General features: G+C 42.6%; 2 protein-coding genes and 4 non-coding genes across 6 annotated transcripts in view; 5 read left to right on the top strand and 1 right to left on the bottom strand.

Annotated features, from left to right (window-relative positions):
- PBRM1 (polybromo 1) overlaps window positions 1-10,229 on the bottom strand; it is a 54,480-nt gene extending 44,251 nt beyond the window's left edge. The window contains exons 1-9 of the mRNA XM_058813001.1: window positions 10,182-10,229; window positions 9,089-9,244; window positions 8,252-8,349; window positions 7,561-7,708; window positions 5,174-5,314; window positions 4,423-4,539; window positions 3,954-4,022; window positions 3,107-3,205; window positions 2,599-2,684 (exon numbers count right to left, since the gene is read on the bottom strand). Coding sequence (XP_058668984.1) covers window positions 2,599-2,684; window positions 3,107-3,205; window positions 3,954-4,022; window positions 4,423-4,539; window positions 5,174-5,314; window positions 7,561-7,708; window positions 8,252-8,349; window positions 9,089-9,244; window positions 10,182-10,229 — 962 coding nt within the window. The remainder of the gene's footprint in view (window positions 1-2,598; window positions 2,685-3,106; window positions 3,206-3,953; window positions 4,023-4,422; window positions 4,540-5,173; window positions 5,315-7,560; window positions 7,709-8,251; window positions 8,350-9,088; window positions 9,245-10,181) is intronic.
- A 2,506-nt stretch (window positions 10,230-12,735) lies between these two features.
- Window positions 12,736-20,113, top strand: GNL3 (G protein nucleolar 3). Its single transcript, XM_058812901.1, has 15 exons — window positions 12,736-12,879; window positions 13,091-13,149; window positions 13,246-13,383; window positions 14,024-14,137; window positions 14,302-14,385; window positions 14,619-14,754; window positions 15,217-15,320; window positions 15,583-15,718; window positions 16,180-16,267; window positions 16,651-16,834; window positions 17,784-17,926; window positions 18,586-18,722; window positions 19,183-19,406; window positions 19,602-19,683; window positions 19,773-20,113. Exons 1-15 carry the CDS (start codon window positions 12,867-12,869, stop codon window positions 19,859-19,861), a joined length of 1,731 nt encoding a protein of 576 aa, XP_058668884.1. The 5' UTR covers window positions 12,736-12,866; the 3' UTR covers window positions 19,862-20,113.
- LOC131563274 (small nucleolar RNA SNORD19) lies at window positions 14,810-14,882 on the top strand. The gene has a single exon (XR_009275286.1). It is a non-coding gene; the product is annotated as a small nucleolar RNA SNORD19 (small nucleolar RNA).
- On the top strand, window positions 16,011-16,081 carry LOC131563275 (small nucleolar RNA SNORD19). Its single transcript, XR_009275287.1, has one exon. It is a non-coding gene; the product is annotated as a small nucleolar RNA SNORD19 (small nucleolar RNA).
- LOC131563277 (small nucleolar RNA SNORD69) lies at window positions 16,511-16,586 on the top strand. Its single transcript, XR_009275289.1, has one exon. It is a non-coding gene; the product is annotated as a small nucleolar RNA SNORD69 (small nucleolar RNA).
- On the top strand, window positions 17,089-17,165 carry LOC131563276 (small nucleolar RNA SNORD19). Its single transcript, XR_009275288.1, has one exon. It is a non-coding gene; the product is annotated as a small nucleolar RNA SNORD19 (small nucleolar RNA).
- Window positions 20,114-21,217: the final 1,104 nt, after the last annotated feature.

Genomic DNA, 21,217 nt, shown 5'->3' with positions numbered 1-21,217 from the left:
TTAGAAGAATTTCTCTCATCCCCAACACTGCCTTTACCCTGTGAGGAAGGACCTGTCAGCTTGGAAGCAGCCAAATTTGATGTAGTCCTTAAGGCAGGAGAGGCAAGCCAAGGAAAGGGGGGAGGAAAAAAAACAGGCCCACCTTAAACCCATGAAAAGATGCAGCAAGAAAAAAAAGCTTTTTACAGAATCACTTTGATAGATCAGCCAAAAAGTTCAGAGACAGATGTTTGGAAGCTAAAAGATAAGTGAGATCCTTTCAGTGCTCCAGCATTTATGCGGATGTTGTTTATAAAGTCAGAGGAAAGTAACGTTCAGCTCAAGCATTGATAGCTGTACACACAGCTCAGCCTAAACAGCAGTGAAAGCAGCCAACAAAATGTTCCTTAGCAACCAGATAAAGCCAATCACACAGGTCCAGTCATGTTTATCAACACTTAAAGTCACTGTCAGGTTGGCTGACAGTGCATATTATCAAACAATTCAGTTTTGTCACTTTAAGGGAGGACAGTTAAATGCACCCACAAAGAGCAGTTTAGGATGGCAAAGGAGACAATGAGCTCTGCAATAAAAACCATGATTTTTGACACAGGGGAACATATAAAGCTTAGGTTAGTAGCATTATGATGATTTGAGTTTGAGCCATCAATGACAAAGAACAACAGATGCAAATTGAGAAGAAAAATATAGAAAATGCACTTGAAGTAAACTTATGATGGAGTTTTACCCAAATCGGCAATAGGTAAAGAACTCCCCTAAAGTTCAATACTTAGGAATTTAAATAAGAGTAATGATTCTGTGAAGCAGATTTTTGAGAAAGAAAGAAACAAACAAAAAAAGAATGGCTCAACAGAAAAAGCAACCAGTGAAATACAATAGCAGGTGAAAGGTTTGGTTTTCATGACACTTTTCTTATCCACATTTTTTCTGCATCCAGCCCAGTATTGTTGTAGCCTGCTTCATGCATTATTTTTTCCCCCCAAGTCAGAGAAACAAAGAAGGGAGCTGTCAATGATTCTGATAGATTACTTCAGGATTTGAAGTTTTGTTGAGAACACAATGCACAAGAGGAACATCTAGAATAAGGCAGCTGAGAAGTGGAAATGGTTGGCAGTGCAAGAGAGGAATTCAGCTAACAAATATCAGTGTGATTTATCTGTCATCCCTTCTTACACAATCAGATTTTAAAGAAAAACCATTGAGCCTCAGAAAAAAATATGACACACACCCTGACATGCTGAGCTTCATCAATGGCCAACACAGTGACAAAAATGAAATACAATCACAATTTAAACAGAAAACCTCTATGCTTCTGTGTAGTTCTAGTCACTGCAAAGCAAACACATATGGATGTTCAGTGTCTGTAGAATCCAAATCTTCTGCCACTACACATACTTTTATGAAGGAAAATTATTCACCTATGTGTCAGGAATTGCTCCTTAAAGAGTATTTCTGCTTTTTATTTTTATATGCTCCAGCAATGATTCACCCAACCATGGGAAGGATGCTGATGCTGAACAAACCAACCAAAAAAAACCACTTCTCAAAAGACCAAGCAGTAAAATTCAACCAGGAAACTTCACTTCTTTCACACAATAATCCTAGCAACACTTATAAAACTGACACCATATACACAGAAAAAATGAAACTATCTTTCAGTTAAGTAAGGCAGTGACAGTGTTTCCAGCTGTACCATACACACCTTGGCAGGAAATGCCAACAGTGGTTTCCCAGCACCAAATACCAGTAAACAGCTCAAACAGATAAAGAGATTCCACCTTGTAAGTTTTCAAACTCCTTGAATGGCTTGCAGGACGTTGCTTAATTTTTTTGGGATAAATGACACAGCTCACATTGACAAATAATATCTAAACCTACTCTTGAGTGTTACTTATAAGTAAAATGTTTATATCAGAAGAAATTTAATTGCATTTCAGTCAAGAAACATTTATAATGACTGCATCACTTCTCTGTACACTATGGATTTTCACAGGAAGAAAATGCTGTTCCTAAGTAAAATCACCCCATGAAACAAATAGAGCTATCAACTCTCATCAAGTGCTTTATACCTGCATATTCAGGGCCAAATCTCTGCTTCACTGATTAATAAATCTGGATCTTCAGGTTCCTGTGCCTCTCTTCATAGCTAAAATTGCTTTTCAAACATGAATGGATTTCCCTCTAAGTATCTTTTGCCCAAGGTTCTGTTCCTATGTTTTTGCCCCTAACTGTGAGCTCTTTGGTTTCAGTTCCTAACAAGGTTCAAGAATACCCAGCACTTTTCAATAAAAGAAAGCATCTTGTTCCTCACTATTCATTTTCTGTTATTAGCTTATAAACATGTGGTGGAAATTTGCCATAACTTATTAAACATCCACTGACAGTATTTTTCATAATCAAGTACATCACAAAAGTATTTCACTGTAGAAGTATTTCAAAGAAAAAAGCTTTCTTTCAAAAACTATTTTAACCAATGTACAACTAATAAAACAACACTAATGTAAGTTTTCAAGTCATTATTTCCCACTATACTCTCCACAGCACAATTAAAGGAATGTCAATAGAGGTTTTCATATGAGATTACAGAATTTTCAGTACCTCATTCGGAGACTTGACTTGGCCAACTCACTGTGCTCAATCTCAGCCTTTTTCATATTAAATATCTTTTTAATTGCATTTGCATCCTGTCAATGAAAAGAGTTTTTTTTTGTTTAATGTTGAAAGTGAATAATATTGTAATCAGATATATTCAGCTATCTAAAACAAAAATTAAGGTGTTTTTACATTTAGATATAAAACAATTTTGCATGAGAAATGAAGCATGGAACAAAGTGTGCCTGAAATACTCCCACACAGTATTTTTACAGTGGCCTGAAAAAACTGAATAGAAGACCTGAGCAGCTTCAGGCTAGGCTCATTTTTTTGTCACGGTTGCACAATTCTACAAAAAGCAATGTAAAAAAGAAAAACCCACTAAAAGCTATTTAAAAAAAAAAAATCAGGGTCTTGAGAGCTTTATGCTCAAGACTTATTTAAAGACCAACCAGCATAGAAAGTAGTTAAGAAAATCTGAACTCAAATCACACTATGAACAACTGAAACTAACCTTGAATACTTGGGATCCAGGCTCATTGTAGGTTTTGGCATTCTTTGCCAGAAGATCTATGTCCTTGGCCATGGCATGAATGCTTTTATAAGTTCCATTCTATACAACAAGAAGCAGAACTGGTTAAAGTGGCAACTTTCAGACAGCATGAGAACTAAGCCAATAGTGAAAAGCAAAGGAATTCATATTCAGTAAAAGGAATGTTCATAGAAAAGCAACTTATTTGTAAAGACAACAGATAAGTATCTGCAAAAAGTAATCAAAGACAGTAGCATAGATATATGCTAAGTCTTTATAAAGCTCATGAATGCTAAGATTGAAAAAACACTTAAAAGATAACAGTACCCTTACTTTGAAGAGTTCTGACAAAATGCTGTTTTAACTTTATTCTCTGGTTCAATCAGTCTATGTCCTATCCCTACTATACAAAATGCTAGAATTACAGAACAGTATTTCAAATTATTGGAGAAGTGAGATGAAAAATGCATCAGTACAAAACATCTATTTATAGCACTAGAACAGAAGTAGGTGATGATAATGCACAACCAAGCCTCAGCACTCCGAAGTTTTACATGAGCAGCACTTGTCAAGGAACTGCTTTAAGCCATTAAACATCAAGGAACCCGAGATATTCTGGCTCAAAGCCAGCACTCCACAGCTCACAATGCCTGATCTTCCACACAGCATCTTCTACAGCACTAACCCAGCACAGAACATTGAATCACCACAGTGTGCAGGTTTTTTAATAGCAGAGGGAAAGCTCACTGCCTTTCCTGCCACCATAAATCCTGACTTCTAACAATTCTGTTAAAAAAGGCTGTACCCTGACACATTAATATGTTCATACCTGTATCCTCTGGGCAATGGTTTTAAGATCTATGGGTTCCTTTATTATTGCATAATAATCTGGATATTGCTGGAAAACAGAAAGAATTTATGTATTACTATAAACAGTCACAAAGGTTTTATTCTAACAGCTCACAGAACAAGCCGTTAGATCAATTGAAGGTAAGAACAGTGTAAGCCTCAAATGAGGCAGATACAAAGAATCAATAAAGTGACATAAAAGACCAGGTCTGATTGAAAATCCATGGTGATAGTTTTCAGAATATTTATTCTGCTGGTTAAAACTTTCACCTCAAAACCAGAACACCACTGTTCTGAAACAGAGCAGTACAAACAGGTACAGGAGTTTGCCACTGATGAGGCAGAAACAGAGCTGCACCCTGAGCATGGCCATCAGAGCCTGTGACATCAGTTACAGAAATGTCCAGGCTTCCAGCTTAGCACACAACACACATTACTAAAATACTCACCACTTTAGAAGGAAGTTTCTGAAACAGTTCACTTATGAGTCGTCCTGAGGGGTTTGTGGCAACAGCTATAGCATCAAGAAGCTGCTCCAGAATTTCCTTCAGGTAACCTGGAGATGACTAATGTAAGAAACAAAAATTACAGAAAGTAAGTTTGCATAGCAGCCAGAGTGGAGGGCTTCAAGTTGTGCTGAATATTTCAAAGGCAGAAAAAATCAGCTACAAAATAGATGATGCAACTTTGGAAGACAGTATTGTTTATGCAGGTAAAGGTACACTAAAAAACTCTAATTTCATCTTTACACTGCAGACTGTCAGACACACACCACAGTTACTGAAAACGTGCATCCCAACATCACAAACACCAGGCTAGCCCAAATTTCCTCTCATAACACTCCAGGAACAGCTGCACTGACTGAATGGGGCACTGGCTGATAACTGATGTCATTAGACATGAATCTTGCTTGCAACCAACCTCAATGCTGGCATGAACTCAAGCACACTTCATATTATTCCAACTAAACCAGAACCATGCTTTACCAATATCAGAAACCCTCACAGCTTTTTTTGCTAGGCAAAAGTGAAACACACACACAATGTTGTGAAGTGATGAACTAATAAACTTGCACAACAAATACCCTTTGGGGCATAATTTAACAATGAAAATGTTACTCAATGAATTTCACCCTCTCAGAGCCAGCTGACATCCACAGTTACAGCCTTCCCCTTATGCAGCTGTCATGCCCACACTTACTAATTCAGAATTTGCTTGATTGTCACGTCCTTCCTCATCATCATCATCGTCCTCAGCATCACCTTTCTGAACAAATTCATTTTTTGTGCGCAAATACAGCTCCCACAGTTTGCAGGCAGCTTTATATTCAGGAGAATCTGGCTGTAAAAACAATCAAATATTACAGTCAAAATTCAGGGCACTCTCATCTGGAGGAAATTTTCTAAGTTACCAGCTGAAAGTTATTAAATATGAGCAATAGAAAACTTAGGAAATTCCTGCTTCATTTGTTCTTTGACAGAGGAGGTAAGAATTACAATAAGCACTAGAAAATATAACCTGTATCACTCAAAAGCATCCAAGCCTTTCAGAAAACTTTGCAATAAAACTAGCTGGGTTGAGGCTTGGACAAGCCAACTAGATGAATCTGAGAAATCATTGGCTTTTGTTGAAGTACACCACCAGCATTTAAAACAGATTAAATTTCAGTATGCCACAAATCTGACTAATGCCAATACTGCTGTCATGGCATGGCACTTGAAAATGAACTTCTACAGAAGAATGCCAATAAATATCTTTGAAAGCACTGCAATGGTTTACACTCAGCATTCACTGGGCAATTCCAAAGAACCTGACAACATGCTACCACCTGGGTACACCTCTGGATACATCTTTTAGAAGAGGTAGAAGCATTAGTTAGAAAATTAACTTTTAAAAACACAGAGCTGATAGTGGCAAGCAAGCACGTGCCTATTACCCGCTACACAGAGCAAAGAGAGCTTTTCCACCCATGTATTTTTCCTTCCCTCTCCTCTGTCATTTAGGCTCTATTTCAGGTATTCCTGCTGATAATATCACCTTATTACTGCTGATTGCACTCTTCTTACTTCACTCTCTCAACCTCTGACAGCTTGTAATACAAATGAGAAACCAACATGAGAACTGTTCTTAATCTTGCCTTATTAGGCTTAAATATTCTCAGCACATTAGACCAGATGTTGCTTATGAAGAGCAGATTTTTTAAGGGTATCCTGCTCCACAAATCTGCTTCCTTCTGTATTAATGCAAGATGCTCAGGAGTGAGAGACTTGACCAGAAATACAAAAAAACCCCAAAGGCTGCATCTCTGCTGGAGCACTGCCAATAAAACATCTGCTAGAACAAAGACCTTGACAATCAATCACTGTCCCTGGTTTGTCCATGCCATGGAGCTGCCTGGGGAAGGTAAAAGGTGAAAAGAAGAAGAGGTTAAGTTTTTGTGCCACAGCTCCATAAATCTCTGGAATGCCAACATTCCTTCATCCTGCAATAATGGATACCTATTTTTAGTCTAATGCAAGATCTCTATGACACAGTTAAATTTTGAGCCCACAATTCTATAGGCAAAGGCAGCACACATTCTATAAAATCTCAGTCATTCTCTTCTGCCACCAACCCATTAATGTTGGGGTTTTCACACTGAGTGCCTTGCAAAGCTCCAGGAGTACAAAATGGATTTGGAAATCTTTGTGCTTTTCCTCCTGGAAGCAGAATGTAGAAATGCATTAAGCCACAAATCTGTTTTCGAGAAGCTACTACACGCACAAAGTGAAACAAACATTGCCTTTCTGGATGTCACCTGGCTACTCCAGCTGGGTTATTCAGAAGGAACTCATTTGGATCATCTCCAAAGTCAAAGATATGTGAAAGGCAATATTAGCAGGTTTAGATTTGCTGTATCATCTCATTCACCACATACAACTTCACTGGCTTATGGAGTGAAACATTAAACAATATTAATCCAATTTTTTCCCCCACTTCCTTATGAAAACTGCAATAAAACCCATTAGTATCCATAATAAAACACACACCCAGTTTGGGGGAATTGCCATGGGGGTTGTCTTGATGACATTAAATTCACATCTATCATCACTGACTATGACAGTCATTGTGCCTTTTTTTTATTTTATTAAGTGGCAAATGGAAGAGAAAGATTCAACACTCCTATCATAAGCTTGCTGTGAGCATAAACTTTTCCTTCTGGGAGGGAAAAAAAAAAAAGAAATCTTTCTCCATTTCAAAGGTGGAGAGGGTGTTGTAAACACAGAGGATGTTGTAAAATGAGGAGGCTTTGACAGAGGAATATTTTTCTCGGTTTATATCTCCGTTTTTGCTTTTAACCTCTTTTGGAAAACTACATGAAGATCATCCCCACTTTATTTTATGATTTTACACAGAAAAATTGTTATAGCAGGGCATTTTAGAAAGATACAGTCAACATTATGGAAATTTATGCAAATAACTGCAATATGTGCTGTTTTCTTACCAATAATACTTCAGCCTAAACTGAAGAGGTTTTAGCCAAACCAAGGCAGAATTTGAACATCTCTACTCCTTTTACAATGGATTTGAGCCTTTAGTTTGCTCACCTTATAGTAAGCCTTTGCATTGTTAAAGAGAAGCTGGAAATCAGCAGTCAGCACATTCACATCATCATATTCCTCCATCTTCAGCTTTTGTTGGATTTTCATTAAATCAATTGGCTGAGAAACCACTTCATAATAATCTGGCTGATTTCTGTTGCAATGACAAAAACAGGCATCATGTTCCAAGCAGTAAAACCCAAACCACAGCACTAAAGCTTGTGCATGTTTATGACTAAATAAACCAAAGAAAGTTCCAATACATTTCTGTTACAGCTAAAAGATGTGGGCAGTGCTCTATCAGTCAGCTCACTTCAGGTACTATTACTGTCCTCAATTTTCTGAGTTTAAAGAGAAAATTCAGACTCAGCTACTGCATTTTCAAGGGTCACTTCTATTAACCCTCCCAAGCTGTGTCCTTAGTATTACATCCCACCACTTATATAGAATATCTTATAATCCAAGGCATGGATGTTTTAAGCAGGTAATACAAATTAATTCAGTGTATCCTTTTTTTTTTCCTGAAAAAGAGCACCAATGTAAGCTCATCCCATTGAATAATTAAATCAAACACTGATGTGAAATGATGGCAAATTTAGCTTAGATTTTTCACAAATTATTGCTGAAGTATTTATCAGTTTCCACTTGTCCCTGATTAAATCTCAGGTTCAAGGTTTAACCAGACCTGTGGCCTCACCTTCTCTTGGGTGCCCTGATGAAGAGCTCACAGAGGAGCCTGCCCTGCTCATCTTTGTAGTCTCTGATGGTGTTGTAGAGCTCATGGCAGACAGCAATCTGAAAGGCAAGAACAATGAAATAAGGAAAAGGGAGAGAATTTTAAGGAGGTAACAAACAAAAGCATGCTTACAAAGGGAAGGACAAACTGCCAATCCAAAGCATGCCCTAAAGCAGAAGTGAGAAGCAACTGGAGCACCTCACACTTTAGCAGGATACCTGAGAAGTATGCCAGGTACTGCAGGATCTCCATTTATTTTTTGAACACAAGGAGCTTTATTTCAATACTAATTCTAAGTAAAATACCCAACATGTAAATTAATTCACTGCAATGCTCTCCAGGTTACAGGCATCTACAATAACAACAGGGGTTCTTTTGCAGTTAATTAACATTAGACTCCTCATGCACAGGCATAGCAGAGGCATTGTACACTTCAGCAATCACTGCCTGTGCTATTCCCCACTCATCCCTCTGCATCTGCTATGCAGACAAAGCTCTCTACTTCTGCACATTATGATTTCAGCTCATTCTCCAACATCCTTCCATCTGCTAAAATTGTCAGCAAAAAGAGAAAAGCAGCAAAATCAAAACAGCAAAGAAAAACATGAAAGTGGTGAGCCAGGACCAAGCCAAGCCAAAGCTGAACCAGGTCCTAAACACAGCTCAGCCAAAGCAGGAACAGATTCAGGACCAGCGCACATGTGCTACATAAGGTCATTAATTTTACAGTCCAGCATAATCCACACAGGGATACAGCATCCCCAAGAAAAAAGGTGCCATCAGTAAGAAGGTACTAACAGGATCTACAGTTGGGAGGTTGGAAAGTCTCCTCCTCTTCCTGCTGGGGCCTGGAACATTGGTGGAGTGATGGGCGTCGTCGAAGTCCCCGCCGCTGACGCTGCTGGAAGGAGAGGTAGCTCTTCGCCTCTTGGAACCCATGGAATCCAACTTCTTCTATAATGAACAGAAACCTTCTTAAAGCCCTGGCATTGCATCCAAACCCTCTGCTCAGAGCTACCCACAGAGCTAGCAAAGCTTCACATGATACATTTGCCAAATGCCATTTCTGTAAACTCCAACTTGGTGGAAATTCCCAATGGTAAAGGGAAATCAAAATGCTCCTACAGTTTTATAGTCACCAATAACAGCAAGGCCAGAAACCCCCAAGCTCACACTGAATTAGCAACTCTTCACAGAATATATTCTTAAATTCCACAATTTCATACCCCATCACATGCACAACAACTAAGCAAAAACCACAGTGTAAAAACTCTTCATTCCATGTCAAACTAAAAAACCACAAAAAAAAGACCAACAGAGAAAAAAAAACAACCAAGCAAAACAAATTACAAATGAAAAGGGCCAGATAATACCTTGTGTTACATTCAAGTGAAAAGAAGGTCTGGATCACCCTGGGACCTCCCACTCCCACTTTCTGTGTGGGATGAATGGCTCAACCATGGGGAAGCAGGGAAAGCCCCCTCCTCTTTTGGCCAGAGTTTTGCATTTACCAACACAAGCAGTGACAAACGAATAACCACCATCCAACAACTATGGTAATTTATGGAACAAGTTGTTGGCTCTTTCCCAACTTCCAGTGACAGCATCAGAAAAGTATCTTTATTTGGGGCCATCTCAAAGGCTGAGGACAGAACAGATGCATCCATCCCTATCCCCATTTTCCAACCAAACCCAGGGATCTCTTTTAGGAGGCACTCAGATGATTGACAAGGTATGGCAGCACAATATAACTGAATTAAAGCATTTTTGTTAGAGACAGAGATAACTGCAGGCACACACGTGAGATGAATAAGGTAGGAATAATTAACAGTTAGGAAAAAGAAAAGCAAAAGGCCAAGGCAGAGGGATGGAGACACAATCAATAATTTACCAGATTTACCAGAGTAGAACCAGCACCTCGAAAAGCCAATCTCCTCATAGTGTCTGATGGGCAAGCACAGATACTGTGAGAAGGAGACACTCTAAGAGTGCCAAACCAGAAATGGTGTTAGCACAGCCACAACTGGAAGACAAGAAAAAGGAAAGAGAGAGGAAAGAAAATTCAGAGTAGGTAGATAAAGAATAAAATCAAAGAATAAAGTGGATAATTACAGTGACAAAGAAAAAAAGCAAGAAACAGAAGGCAACTTTTTTTAGCCCAGCAGAAATTCTACAAAGTAATTTTATACACAGAATGCTAGACACTTCTGTCATTGTCACAGTAAAAATACATTTCTCTAATGTTCCTGAATATGCATTAGAGATTTCACAGCCACTTGCTAGAGAATGATTCATCAAGCAGAGCAGAAAGTAAACAGAAGTGATACCTGACCTGAGAGTACAAACCAGAAAGCTGCAAGTTACAGAATGCAAAGCAGAAAAGTGCTTATAACAACATAATCTTAAGGTCAACAAACACTTAATAAACTCTAAGAAGATGCACCTCCAACACTCTTCAGGGTAGATTTTTATATTCAGAAGTAAGCACTAAATATGCAGCCATACACTAAAAAAAAAACAGTTTCAATTTCTATGCAGTCTCCAAGCCTGATTATTTTCACAGAAATTCCATGTGAAATATACAGAACCATTTTATGGCAAAATATTTGGTTCTCTGTAGTTCTTCCAACTCCTGCCTTCAATCTAACCCCAGAGAGGTTCTGTTCCTATTCAGCACTCTGGACATTTTCATAACATGGACATGCAGAGAAGCCCTGTGGTTTATCAGCAGGCAATTCATTTTGGGAACTGACAACAGCCTCAAGCCTTGGCACTGCCTCCAACTTCCATCTGAGGGCTACAGTCTGGAGTGGCTGCACCAGGTACATGCTGGGAAACACAAGCCCTGAGTTGTGGAAGAAAGGCAGGAGGGACTACCAGAATCAATAATTCTGCTTCAACAGGGAACCCAAGAGTACACTCAGTCCAGTCCCATCCTGAAATAAAGATTTGGGAACCTCCCTGCCAGCACCTGCCTGCAGGCTGCACATCAGCTGCTGCATGTCCACTGTTGCAGGCACAATGCTGTGGCTCTCAGCCATACTGTGACACTGCTGTGATCAAGGTACCCTCACCACTCACACACAGCCTCCAAAACACGTTTTTCTCCTGCAATAACCATGCAAAACACTGATCTGTCTGGACAACATCACAAACACTCAGTGAGAGACCTGCTGATGTAACACTCACTGAAGGCGAGGCTCCAAAACACAAACTTCTCCCTAAACTGCCACACTCCCAAGCACAGAGAGCTCAGCTGTGCACAGAAACACAGTTCTACTGCAGAACCTCTCTCCCCGAGCTTCTTCTGCAATTGCACTGCTGGCTCACAACAGTCACACCAACAATCTCCACTGCTATCAATGAGCACCTCCAATGCAACAGGAGCTTGAGCATCTCCTCGGTAATTGCCTCACCAGCCAGAAAAATGTCACAAAACCACAGCAAGGAATTACTGATTCACAGGTACACTGATATACACAACGGGGAAAGGAAGGCTGTCTCTCCCAAAAGCTGCACAGAAGGACCACAAGTGTCACTCCAATCTCCCCACACCAACAGGTTTTACACACGTCGGACATCACACACTTAAAATAAAACATCCTAGCACTCTAGAGGTTCGTTTTCTGCCTCCTGGCAGAGAGCTAAAAACCAATAGATACCACGGATAGTATGTATTGCCATCAGGATCTCCCACGTTTCACCAGAAACACGAAACACGGTAAATTTAGCTAAGGGAACAGGGGAGGGAAACGCAGCCGGAATCTCCCCCGGTTACCGATCGCACAGAAAGCTGCCACGGGATGGGAAGAGGGGGCTGGCAGCGACCAGGCACGGTGAAAGGGCAAAGCTGGGGAAAAGCGAGAGGGACAACACAGCCACCGCTTTATCCACACCGGGACAAGGAACAAAGACACCGAATGTGTGATTGCCCCGAGGCGGCGGAGCCCCAGCCCGGGAGCTGAGGGGTTATCCCCGGCAGGAAACAAAGGGAAGCCCTTTCCCGGCTCCGGACCGTGTCCCGGGCCCGCCCCGCGCTGCCGCCACCGCGGGCAGGACCCGCCGCTGTGCCCGGGCCCGCCCCGGGAGCGGCCGTTGTCACCCCGCGGGCCCGGCCCGGCGCCGGCACGGGGAACACGGCGGGAACGGGGCGGGAAGGAAGCGCTGAGGCGCACGCGGCCCGGTGACACGGCCCGGGCCCGGGGCGGGTGACAGGGGCGGGCGGCGCTCGGCGCCCCGGGCCCGGCGCGGCCGCTGCGCGCTCGGGCGGCGCCGCCACACAAAGGGAGGCAGCGGCCTCCAAGCTCCGGCCCGCGCCCCGCCCGCGCCGCTCACCCCGCCGGCTCCGCTCCGCCTCCCGCAGCCGCGGCCGACCCGGGGTGGGTGCGCGGGGTCCGCCCGGCCCGGCCCGTCCCGTCCCGCCGGTACCGCCCGTCCCGACACCGCCGGTGCCGCCGCCGCCGCTGTCGCAAAGCGCGCCCGGCCGCCCAACGCGCCGAGCCCGCGCGACACCCCGGCGGGGCAGCGCCGGCGCGCTTTACGGCAGCGCCCGCCGGCGGGAGCACGTGGCGGCGCCATGAAGCGACCGAGTGAGCGCCGGGAGCGGCTCCGGGACGGGACGGGCGGGGACGGGACAGAAGGGGCCAGGATGGGCGCGGGAGGCGGCCCAGCACCGGGGGGTGGCGGCCGCCCGTGGCCAAGCGAGCGGCGGCGATCGAGGGGGCGGGAATCGGGGACGGGAGCTCGGTGGCGGGGATGTGCGTGTCGGTGCACGGCGCTGACGGGCGCGGTGCCTTGCAGAGCTGCGGAAGGCGAGCAAGAGGCTGAGCTGCCACAAGCGCTACAAGATCCAGAAGAAGGTGAGGCCCGGCCTCGGTGCCGCGTTTGGCCGTCCCGGGGCCGCCGCGCTGCGGTTCCGGGCCTCGGGCTGAGGAGATTTCTTGTGCCCGCTTCAGATCAGAGAACACCACCGGAAAGTCCGGAAAGAGGCCAAGAAACGCGGACACAAAAAACCCAAGAAGGATCCCGGAATTCCCAGTGCGGCGCCGTTTAAGGAGGAGCTTCTGCGGGAAGCGGAGCAGAGAAAGCAGAGGGTAAAACGCAGTTTGTGGTAAAGAGGGCAAAAACCGAGAGGGCAAAAACCATCCCTCTCTTTATGGAAGCTTTGTGTGCATAAGCGAGCACTCAGAGGAACAGTCATGGTAGACGGTCCCAGCAGACTCGTGCTTTGGAAAAACGATGCATTTATTTCCAGCATTGTACAGTGTGCAACGCTGGAAATATGAGCAAATCAAATAATGATTTGCTCTTTTATTTTTAACTTTTGTTTCCTCACTGTGCACGGGAACGTGCTGGAATGGACATTTCTAACGCAGTCAGAACTCCCTGTGGTGCTTGGATACAGAAATGTCCCATCAGGGTGCTGGGAGTTAAATGATGGCATTATGTGATTATACAGAAAGTAGGGATCTGCTGTCTGCAGGGTGGACTAATGTGACATTTGTCAGCTGTAGGGGTGGCTGCAGAGCTGCTGCTTTGGGATCAAGCTAATGCATGGCTGCCTCTGGGTAGGATGCAAAAAAAAAAAAAAAAAGAAAATTCCCAGAGTCACTTGGATAGCCGACTTCTAACTGAGCTGGCTCAGGAGCTTGGGTGAGGAATGGGGAGAAAGAACATTCTTCCTTACCACTTTTAAAGATATCTTATGTGGCCTGGGGTTTTGTTTGCCATCAGCTTGAAGAACTGAAACAAAAGCAGAAGCTCAACAGACAGAAAGAACATGAAAAGAAGAGGAAGCTGGAAGCTAAAAAGAATGCAGCCACAATCAAGGAGAAAGCAGAGGGACAGGTAGGGGTCCTGTCCTCTATGATTTGGATTTCTTGAACATGTAGAAGTCATTCTGAAACTGAACCTTCTTAAGCAGCATGTTACAATTTCATGCTGAATGTACATACAAATATTAGGCACTAATTCTCATTTAAATAATTTCCTTTTGTTTTTATTTGCTTTAGGAATCCTCTGGCAAATCTAAAGGAAAGACTAAAAAACCGCTGAATAAAAATTCTAAGAAAACATTCTGCAGGGAACTCACGAAGGTGAAATGCTTTAACTATTTTTATATCACTATGTGAGAGTCAGTAATAAGACCACATGTTATTTTCCTTTTTTTGTGTTACTGTTTAGAACACAAAGTTTGTCTGTGAGAAACTAGAACACTAAATAAGGGATTTTACAACAGAAAATATTAACAACTATTTTTCTAAGCCACAGCTATACCAGGATTGTCATCTGGTCTGCGATGTCATGTTTAAGTCTTTTTTCTGACCAGGTACTTGAGGCCTCAGATGTGGTTCTGGAGGTTTTGGATGCCAGAGATCCAATGGGCTGCAGGTGTCCTCAGCTGGAGCAAGCTGTCACTTCCTCTGGAGGGAACAAAAAGCTGCTCTTGGTTCTGAACAAAATTGGTAAGCAACACAGGTTTTCTCAGAGTGTTACTGGCACTGTGGTCCTTTGGTAGGTGAGCTATGAAGATTTTAAAGGAATCTGACGTTTCATTGAAGACATGAGATCCAACTCTGAGCTCACTAAAAAGGCTGCAAATTACCAAGTACCAGCAGCTAAGTAAAGAAAATAAAATACCAAGAGCAACAACAAGAGCAAAGGGAACTTTGTGGTAAAGTAGCCTTTGCAAGGACTGTGGGGTAATCCTTCACAGAACATCATTCTGTACCATACAAAGTCTTCTAGCAAGACCCCAGCATTAAAAACCTAATACAGAGGCCAGAAATGTAATTGTGATGTGCTCTGCTAAGGCAGAGACCCTGTGGGCCTTTGGGGAATGCACTCAGTCCTTTATATTAGAGTTCTCGGGGTATTTGTCATGGTAAGGTTAATTTAAGGAGTGAAAGAATTGCTCTTCTTTCCAGATTTAGTGCCAAAGGACAACATAGAGAAATGGTTGAATTATTTGAAGAAAGAGTTTCCAACTGTTGCTTTTAAGTCAGCAACAATGATGAAGGACAAGACTATGGTAAGAGCACTGCAGGCTGTCCCATGAAGAGGTCATGTGTTTGCAGTCATACATGTTAAAACATCTTTAAAATTCCTTTTCCCCTGGTTTGATTGCACTTCTGGGACTGATGGATGTGCCTTTACACACGTTGACTGAGCTTTGCAGTACAGTGGGGGAATTCTTACCACTGCAATTACAGTAGATGAATAAATCTGTGTCCATATTTTATCTTCCTTAATAGCTCCTGACCATGGGGTTTTTTTGCCTTTGACTCCTGTAGCAGGAACAGGTCACAAAAAGACATGCACGTGTTGATTTCTCAGAAACCTCTCAGTATTTTGGAAGCAAATGCCTTTTGAAGCTTCTCCAAGGGTATGGCAAGACCCAAGACAGAGCCATTCAGGTTGGGGTGGTAGGTAAGTGTTTGGAGAAACAGGAGGAGTTTTCTTCTCCCATAAAGCTTTGGGATCCTGTATTACTGGACTGAGTAAAACTGCTAACACCTGGTTTGCTAGTGAGCTTTCCAGTCACTGTTCTTTGATCCAAGGCTCTCAGTGTTGTAGTGCTTCAGCTGCCAGGGATCCATGGTGCACTTCCACAGGGATCCGTGGGAGCCCAAAGAAGGCAGGATATGTGCTCCACTGGCACTGCCTGCCTCATGCCTGACAAAAATCCCACGGAATGCAGCACTACAAATCCTACAAGTGTGAGAAATGAGGATACATTCTTTGTCTTATTTCTGTGAAGACTTCAGATCCAACTCTGATCTCACACTGATACTTACCTTAGCAAAGATAACTGGTAGAAGCTGTTTTGATGGGTGTTAAAAAGCTGTTTGCTTATTTAACTTACAAGGATTTATGTGATTTTTCCTCAGGTTTCCCTAACGTGGGAAAGAGCAGCATAATCAACAGTCTCAAAGGAAAGCGTGCTTGTAATGTTGGCCTGACAAGAGGTGTTACCAAGTAAGCTCAGCCTGGTCAAAGCTGTTCCTTTCCTTGTTTGTTGTGTGTCAGTTACCATGAGTTTGTGTTTCAGTCTATTAGGGGCAAAGCACACCAGTGTGCAGCTTAAAAATGCACATTAAAATCTGCAAGATGAAAGGTATTGATATGTATGATGCAAGCTCTCTCCTTATGTATCCCTTATCTACATAAGGGATAAACTTATACATAAGCTTGATGTTTTGTTTGTTTAAATGTCTATCCTACACAAAGCACATGATGACAAAACATTGAAACTGACTGTATGAAGTACATTCAATCCAACACTGAGCTTTGTGTCTTGCATCCCTCACCATCACCATCCACTGTGATTATCTGCTCACAGTGCATTTTCCTCTGAACAGGTCCATGCAAGCTGTGCACCTTGATAAGCAGACAAAGATGCTGGACAGTCCAAGTATAATTGCAGATCCTTCTAACAGTGCCCTTGCTCTGGCCTTGAGAAGTATCATAGACCCTGAAGGATCAGACTCAGCAGTTGTGCTTGAAGGAGTAAATGCCATAATAAATCACTGCAGTAAGCAGCAGGTGAGCTCCATCTTTTTTCTATGTCTCTCACTGCATCAGACTTCTCTGTAGGTTTCTTAGGCCCAGTAATGAAAGTTCATTTTGCTGTAGCTAATGCTAATAGTTTTTGAACTGCTTTCCTAAGCATTCAAAGTGGGAATGCCAAGGGTGATCCTTCATCCTTACAAACAGAAGGCAGAACAGCATGCCACAATCCTGACAGCCAGAGTAAAGAGCATTGCTTTTCAGACCTCATCACCACACAATCAGAGAGTGAAAAATGATGATACTGCTTGTATGCTGCCTAGGTTACAGTGAAGACCTCAGATCCAACTCTGATTTCACTCTAGTTTCAAGCAAATTAACCTAAGCCTAATTGCCTTTCAGTTCTTTGAGAAGAGTTTTCACAGACCAGTGTGCTGTCCTGTTGCAACACATGTCATGTTTGAGACAGCCACAATACACAGAGTGTCCCCACACAACTTCAGCAAGCTTCAGCCCACACAGAGTAACACCTTACCTCTTCAGAAGGCTGCAAGCATCTGCCTTTCTTGTTCTTCAGCCCAGCCTTTTATCCCCTTGTGTTGATGCCCTGCACCTGTGTGCCCTCTGCTCCCTTTGGTGGTTGGTCAGTGCCCTGGGCACTCCCTGGCTCATTGGTCAGTGCTGCTCACCTGCTGCTCACAGCTGTGCCCACTGGGGATGAGGCTCAGCCCCAGCCCCACTCCCAGTCACCACAAAGTGCACCTACACTGTGTCTGCACACCCACGAGTCTGCTTGAATGGCAGATGAGTTTGTTGATGAAGTAGGCATTTTACTTTCTAATGTTTACTCCCACGAGTGTGAGAAAAACAGCTTTTCTCTTACTCTGTCCTCACTTTTATCCAACTTTATTTGCTCTTTTATACTCCTAAAACTATGAGAAGGATGGGCATCTCTTTCTGAATGTGCCATTTTCTTTTCCCCTAGGTAATGATGCACTATAACATCCCAGATTTCAGGGACCCTGAAGAGTTTTTATCTTTACTGGCTCAGAAGAGGGGCATGCTGAAAAAGGGAGGTGTTCCTGACATAGAAAATATGGCTAAATTAGTGCTTTGTGACTGGACAGGGTATGTATACTGTGAACTTTGCTCTCTACTGCTCACCTTTTTGTCACTGTTAATCCAGCACAGCAGAAGCACTGAGTCCAGCAAAGTACTTAAAAAGGAGAAGCTGCTTTTTTCCCTTCCTTTCTCACATTTCACTTGGGTAAAGAGCTGGATTGTCCATCAGATTTAGAGGGTGCCATCCACAGATAATTTTCTGAAGTAGTGAAGGTTACACAAGAAGAGTCAAAGCCTGTTGCACATTACTCCACAGACAGTGTCTGTAATGGAAATGTGCTTTCCTCTCAAATACCAAGTCTATGTTGTCCTCTTCTGGACAGGAAAGGATATGGCAAACTTTCTGTGGAAATTCAGGGTGGTTCCTATATTCTGAGGGTAGGAATAAATGTAACTCAGATTCAGTAATTGACTGTGACTATCTCTCTTGCTGAAGTGACTCAGCTGCTTTTACAGGCAGGTGATCTGTGGTGACAAAGTGCCATTGCATTTTCCTCTCAGGAGTGGGCTATCCCCTTAATACTGTTGACAACTTCAGAGTCAGATTTATTATCTATTGAACTGCTGTTAAATAGTTATTAGTTTGAGAGCTTTGTGCTCTGGGTTTTATTTTTAAATACAGTGATTTAATAGTTGTTTTTTAATGCTGATTTTTATTTTCTCAGAGCCAGAATAAAGTACTACTCACAACCTCCAGGATCTCAGAAACCACCACCCTATCTTACAGAACAAAAAATAGCTGAAATGCAGGAAGGCTTTAATTTAAATAACCTAGAACAAGAAAACAGCAACACTGTTCAAGGTAGGACTGTTCCTGTAATAGACTACCATTAACCATAGAGTCACAGATTGGCCTGGCTTGGAAGGGGCCTTAAAGTTCATCTTGTTCCAAACCCCCAGCTGTGGGCAGGGCCACCTTTCACTCTGACCAGACTAGTCAGAGCCCCCTCCAGCTTGGCCTTGAACACTTCTGGGAACTCTGTGCCAGGGCCTCACCATCCTCACAGTAAAGAATTTTTTCCTGCTATCTAAACTAAACTCACTTGGGTAAACTTACCTACACTCAAATCCAGGTTTTCCAGCTCTTAGCAGTTTTCTGTAAATGCCTCAGGGAAAGCTTTTCTCAGAGAATTTCCTCGCCTTGATGGCAGAACCCTGTGTGGGAGCCCTGTCTGGCAGGGAGGGGACAGAACTGCAGTGTCCCCACTTGGGGGCTGGGCATTACATCTGTGCTGAACAGACACTTGCTGTGTTTTCTGCAGCTTTAAAGCACCCCAGTCCAGCAAGCAGCATTGCTTTTCAGTCAGCTGGAATGACAAATGGGACAATAGAGGAAAATAAAGTGATAGAGGAAGGGTCAAACTGGGGAAACATGGAAACAAGCAAGGAGGAGGAAGAAGAGGAAGAAGAAGAGGAGGAAGAGGAATTCACAGAAAGTGATGATGATGAAGATGATATGGAAGAAGATGATGATGATGTCAAAGAGGTAAATGAGGGTTTTACTAGGACGGGGCTTTTTTCCTGAATTAAGGAAGCAACATTGTTCCAAGTCACTTGGCCTCAGCAGTGAGGCTCAGCTATACAAGGGGCCATCCACACTTTCCCCAGGCTCTGTTAGGTTTCATTTGCATAGGAAATTTCATTAATGATGTTAAAATAATGTCTGACCTCTGACTTGTAGGAAAGCCAAGTTCAGGTCACCAGAAGAGCAAAGCCTGGAAAACACCAAACAAATCTTACAAATCCCAAGGAGCAGAGGGCAGGTGTGTATTCAGAACCCTGGCTCAGGGATGGGCTCTGGAAGGCCCAGGATTTGCACTGGTTTCACTAACACATGTTTGTCTCTTCTCAGGAAATGAACGTTCCAGATCACTGTCCTTCAGCTTAGACAAATCTGCAGATGAGGATGATGCCTATGATTTTAATACAGACTATGTGTAACAAACCAGGTGGGAAGCACTCTCTGGAGAGCTGCTGCTGGCTTAAAGAGCAGTCAGGAACACTGGGGTTGCAGCACAAGCTGGAGGATGCTGCAGAGCCAGAGCTGCTGCAGACTCAGCTGTTGCTGTGTCAGATAATGTACATAATAGTGCATTTCCCTGGATAGTTCCAGATTTTATACAGGTCTAGGAAACTGTTATTCAGCTTTGTCATGAAGTTTATTTCCTATATTAAAGCCTATTTTAAAAATTCCTAATAGACTGGTAGTCTGTTCATTTTGCCTTATAAAGTACCTTTCGAGGATAAACCCTTTGTCTTTGAAAGATAACTGATAAATGTTTCATTCTAGCCACGTTCAAACAAATCTGTTTTCCTAGAGGATTACAAAGACTTTACCCTTAGAGCATGGCTTTAGACAGTGACTTTTCAGTACATTTTTGCAAAACATCTCCTGTGCATCTGTTTTCTTCCTAAAACTGAAAAGTATGATTTCTGTGTTCTTTGATAAATAGGTTTGTTTTCCCTCAGTGTCTGCTGAGGCATAGATTCTTATGGGCAACTTAAGAAGATGTCAAGTGCATACACAAACAGGCAGTTCCTTTAAGCCTGCTAAAATCCAGCTTGCTCAGCTGAATTGCATTGTCAGCTAATCAAAATAAAATCTTTCAAAATTGATAAGTGAATTTACTTAATTACTCCTAACTGCTTCAAGGACAAGAATGGTTCTTGTTCTAATGGTTCATCAAAACCCAGGAAAAGAAACAATAGGTAACAAACTAGATCAGGGTATCCATAACAGAAACAGAACTACAGGCAGTGACTGCAATGAGAGCAGCAGTTTAAAATCCTTTTAAAGCAGAACTAAAACCATATTCACAGTCAAGGAGTCCTTTACCTCTGCTGCCCTGTGTTTCAGACCAGGCAGACTCAGCTGTGATGAACACAAAGCCTTTTGTCTGAACATCCTCCACCAAGGGCTCTTCACAAGCCTGAGTGCAAACCTCTGTTAAATGGAGTAGTTGGCACAGTGGCTGCTGGGATATGTCAGCTAATAATAACTATCACTCAATAATACAACTAGAAAAAACAATCCAATTTACCTTAGCACAGGTGATGGACAGCTGGCTGCAGAGGGCACAGGCTTCTCATTTGATGAGTTTCCAGATGGGGAAAGGCACAACAGGAAAAACCATAGCAGAGTGTAGCTCACTTGAGAGAACTATGAGGAACTCAACAATAACAAAATTAATCTGTAATTAATACAGCCTGGTCCCCAAAATAAGTAGTTTGTACGATTTTAGACTTAGATTGTTTTCACAAAGACCAGATGAATTCACTTTGGCTTTAATCACTTGC

This window comes from Ammospiza caudacuta, chromosome 12, assembly GCF_027887145.1.
Source record: "Ammospiza caudacuta isolate bAmmCau1 chromosome 12, bAmmCau1.pri, whole genome shotgun sequence".
In the NCBI taxonomy this organism is placed as follows: domain Eukaryota; kingdom Metazoa; phylum Chordata; class Aves; order Passeriformes; family Passerellidae; genus Ammospiza; species Ammospiza caudacuta.
Note: the sequence above shows the minus strand (reverse complement) of the source record. Positions and strands in the feature narration are given on the sequence as shown.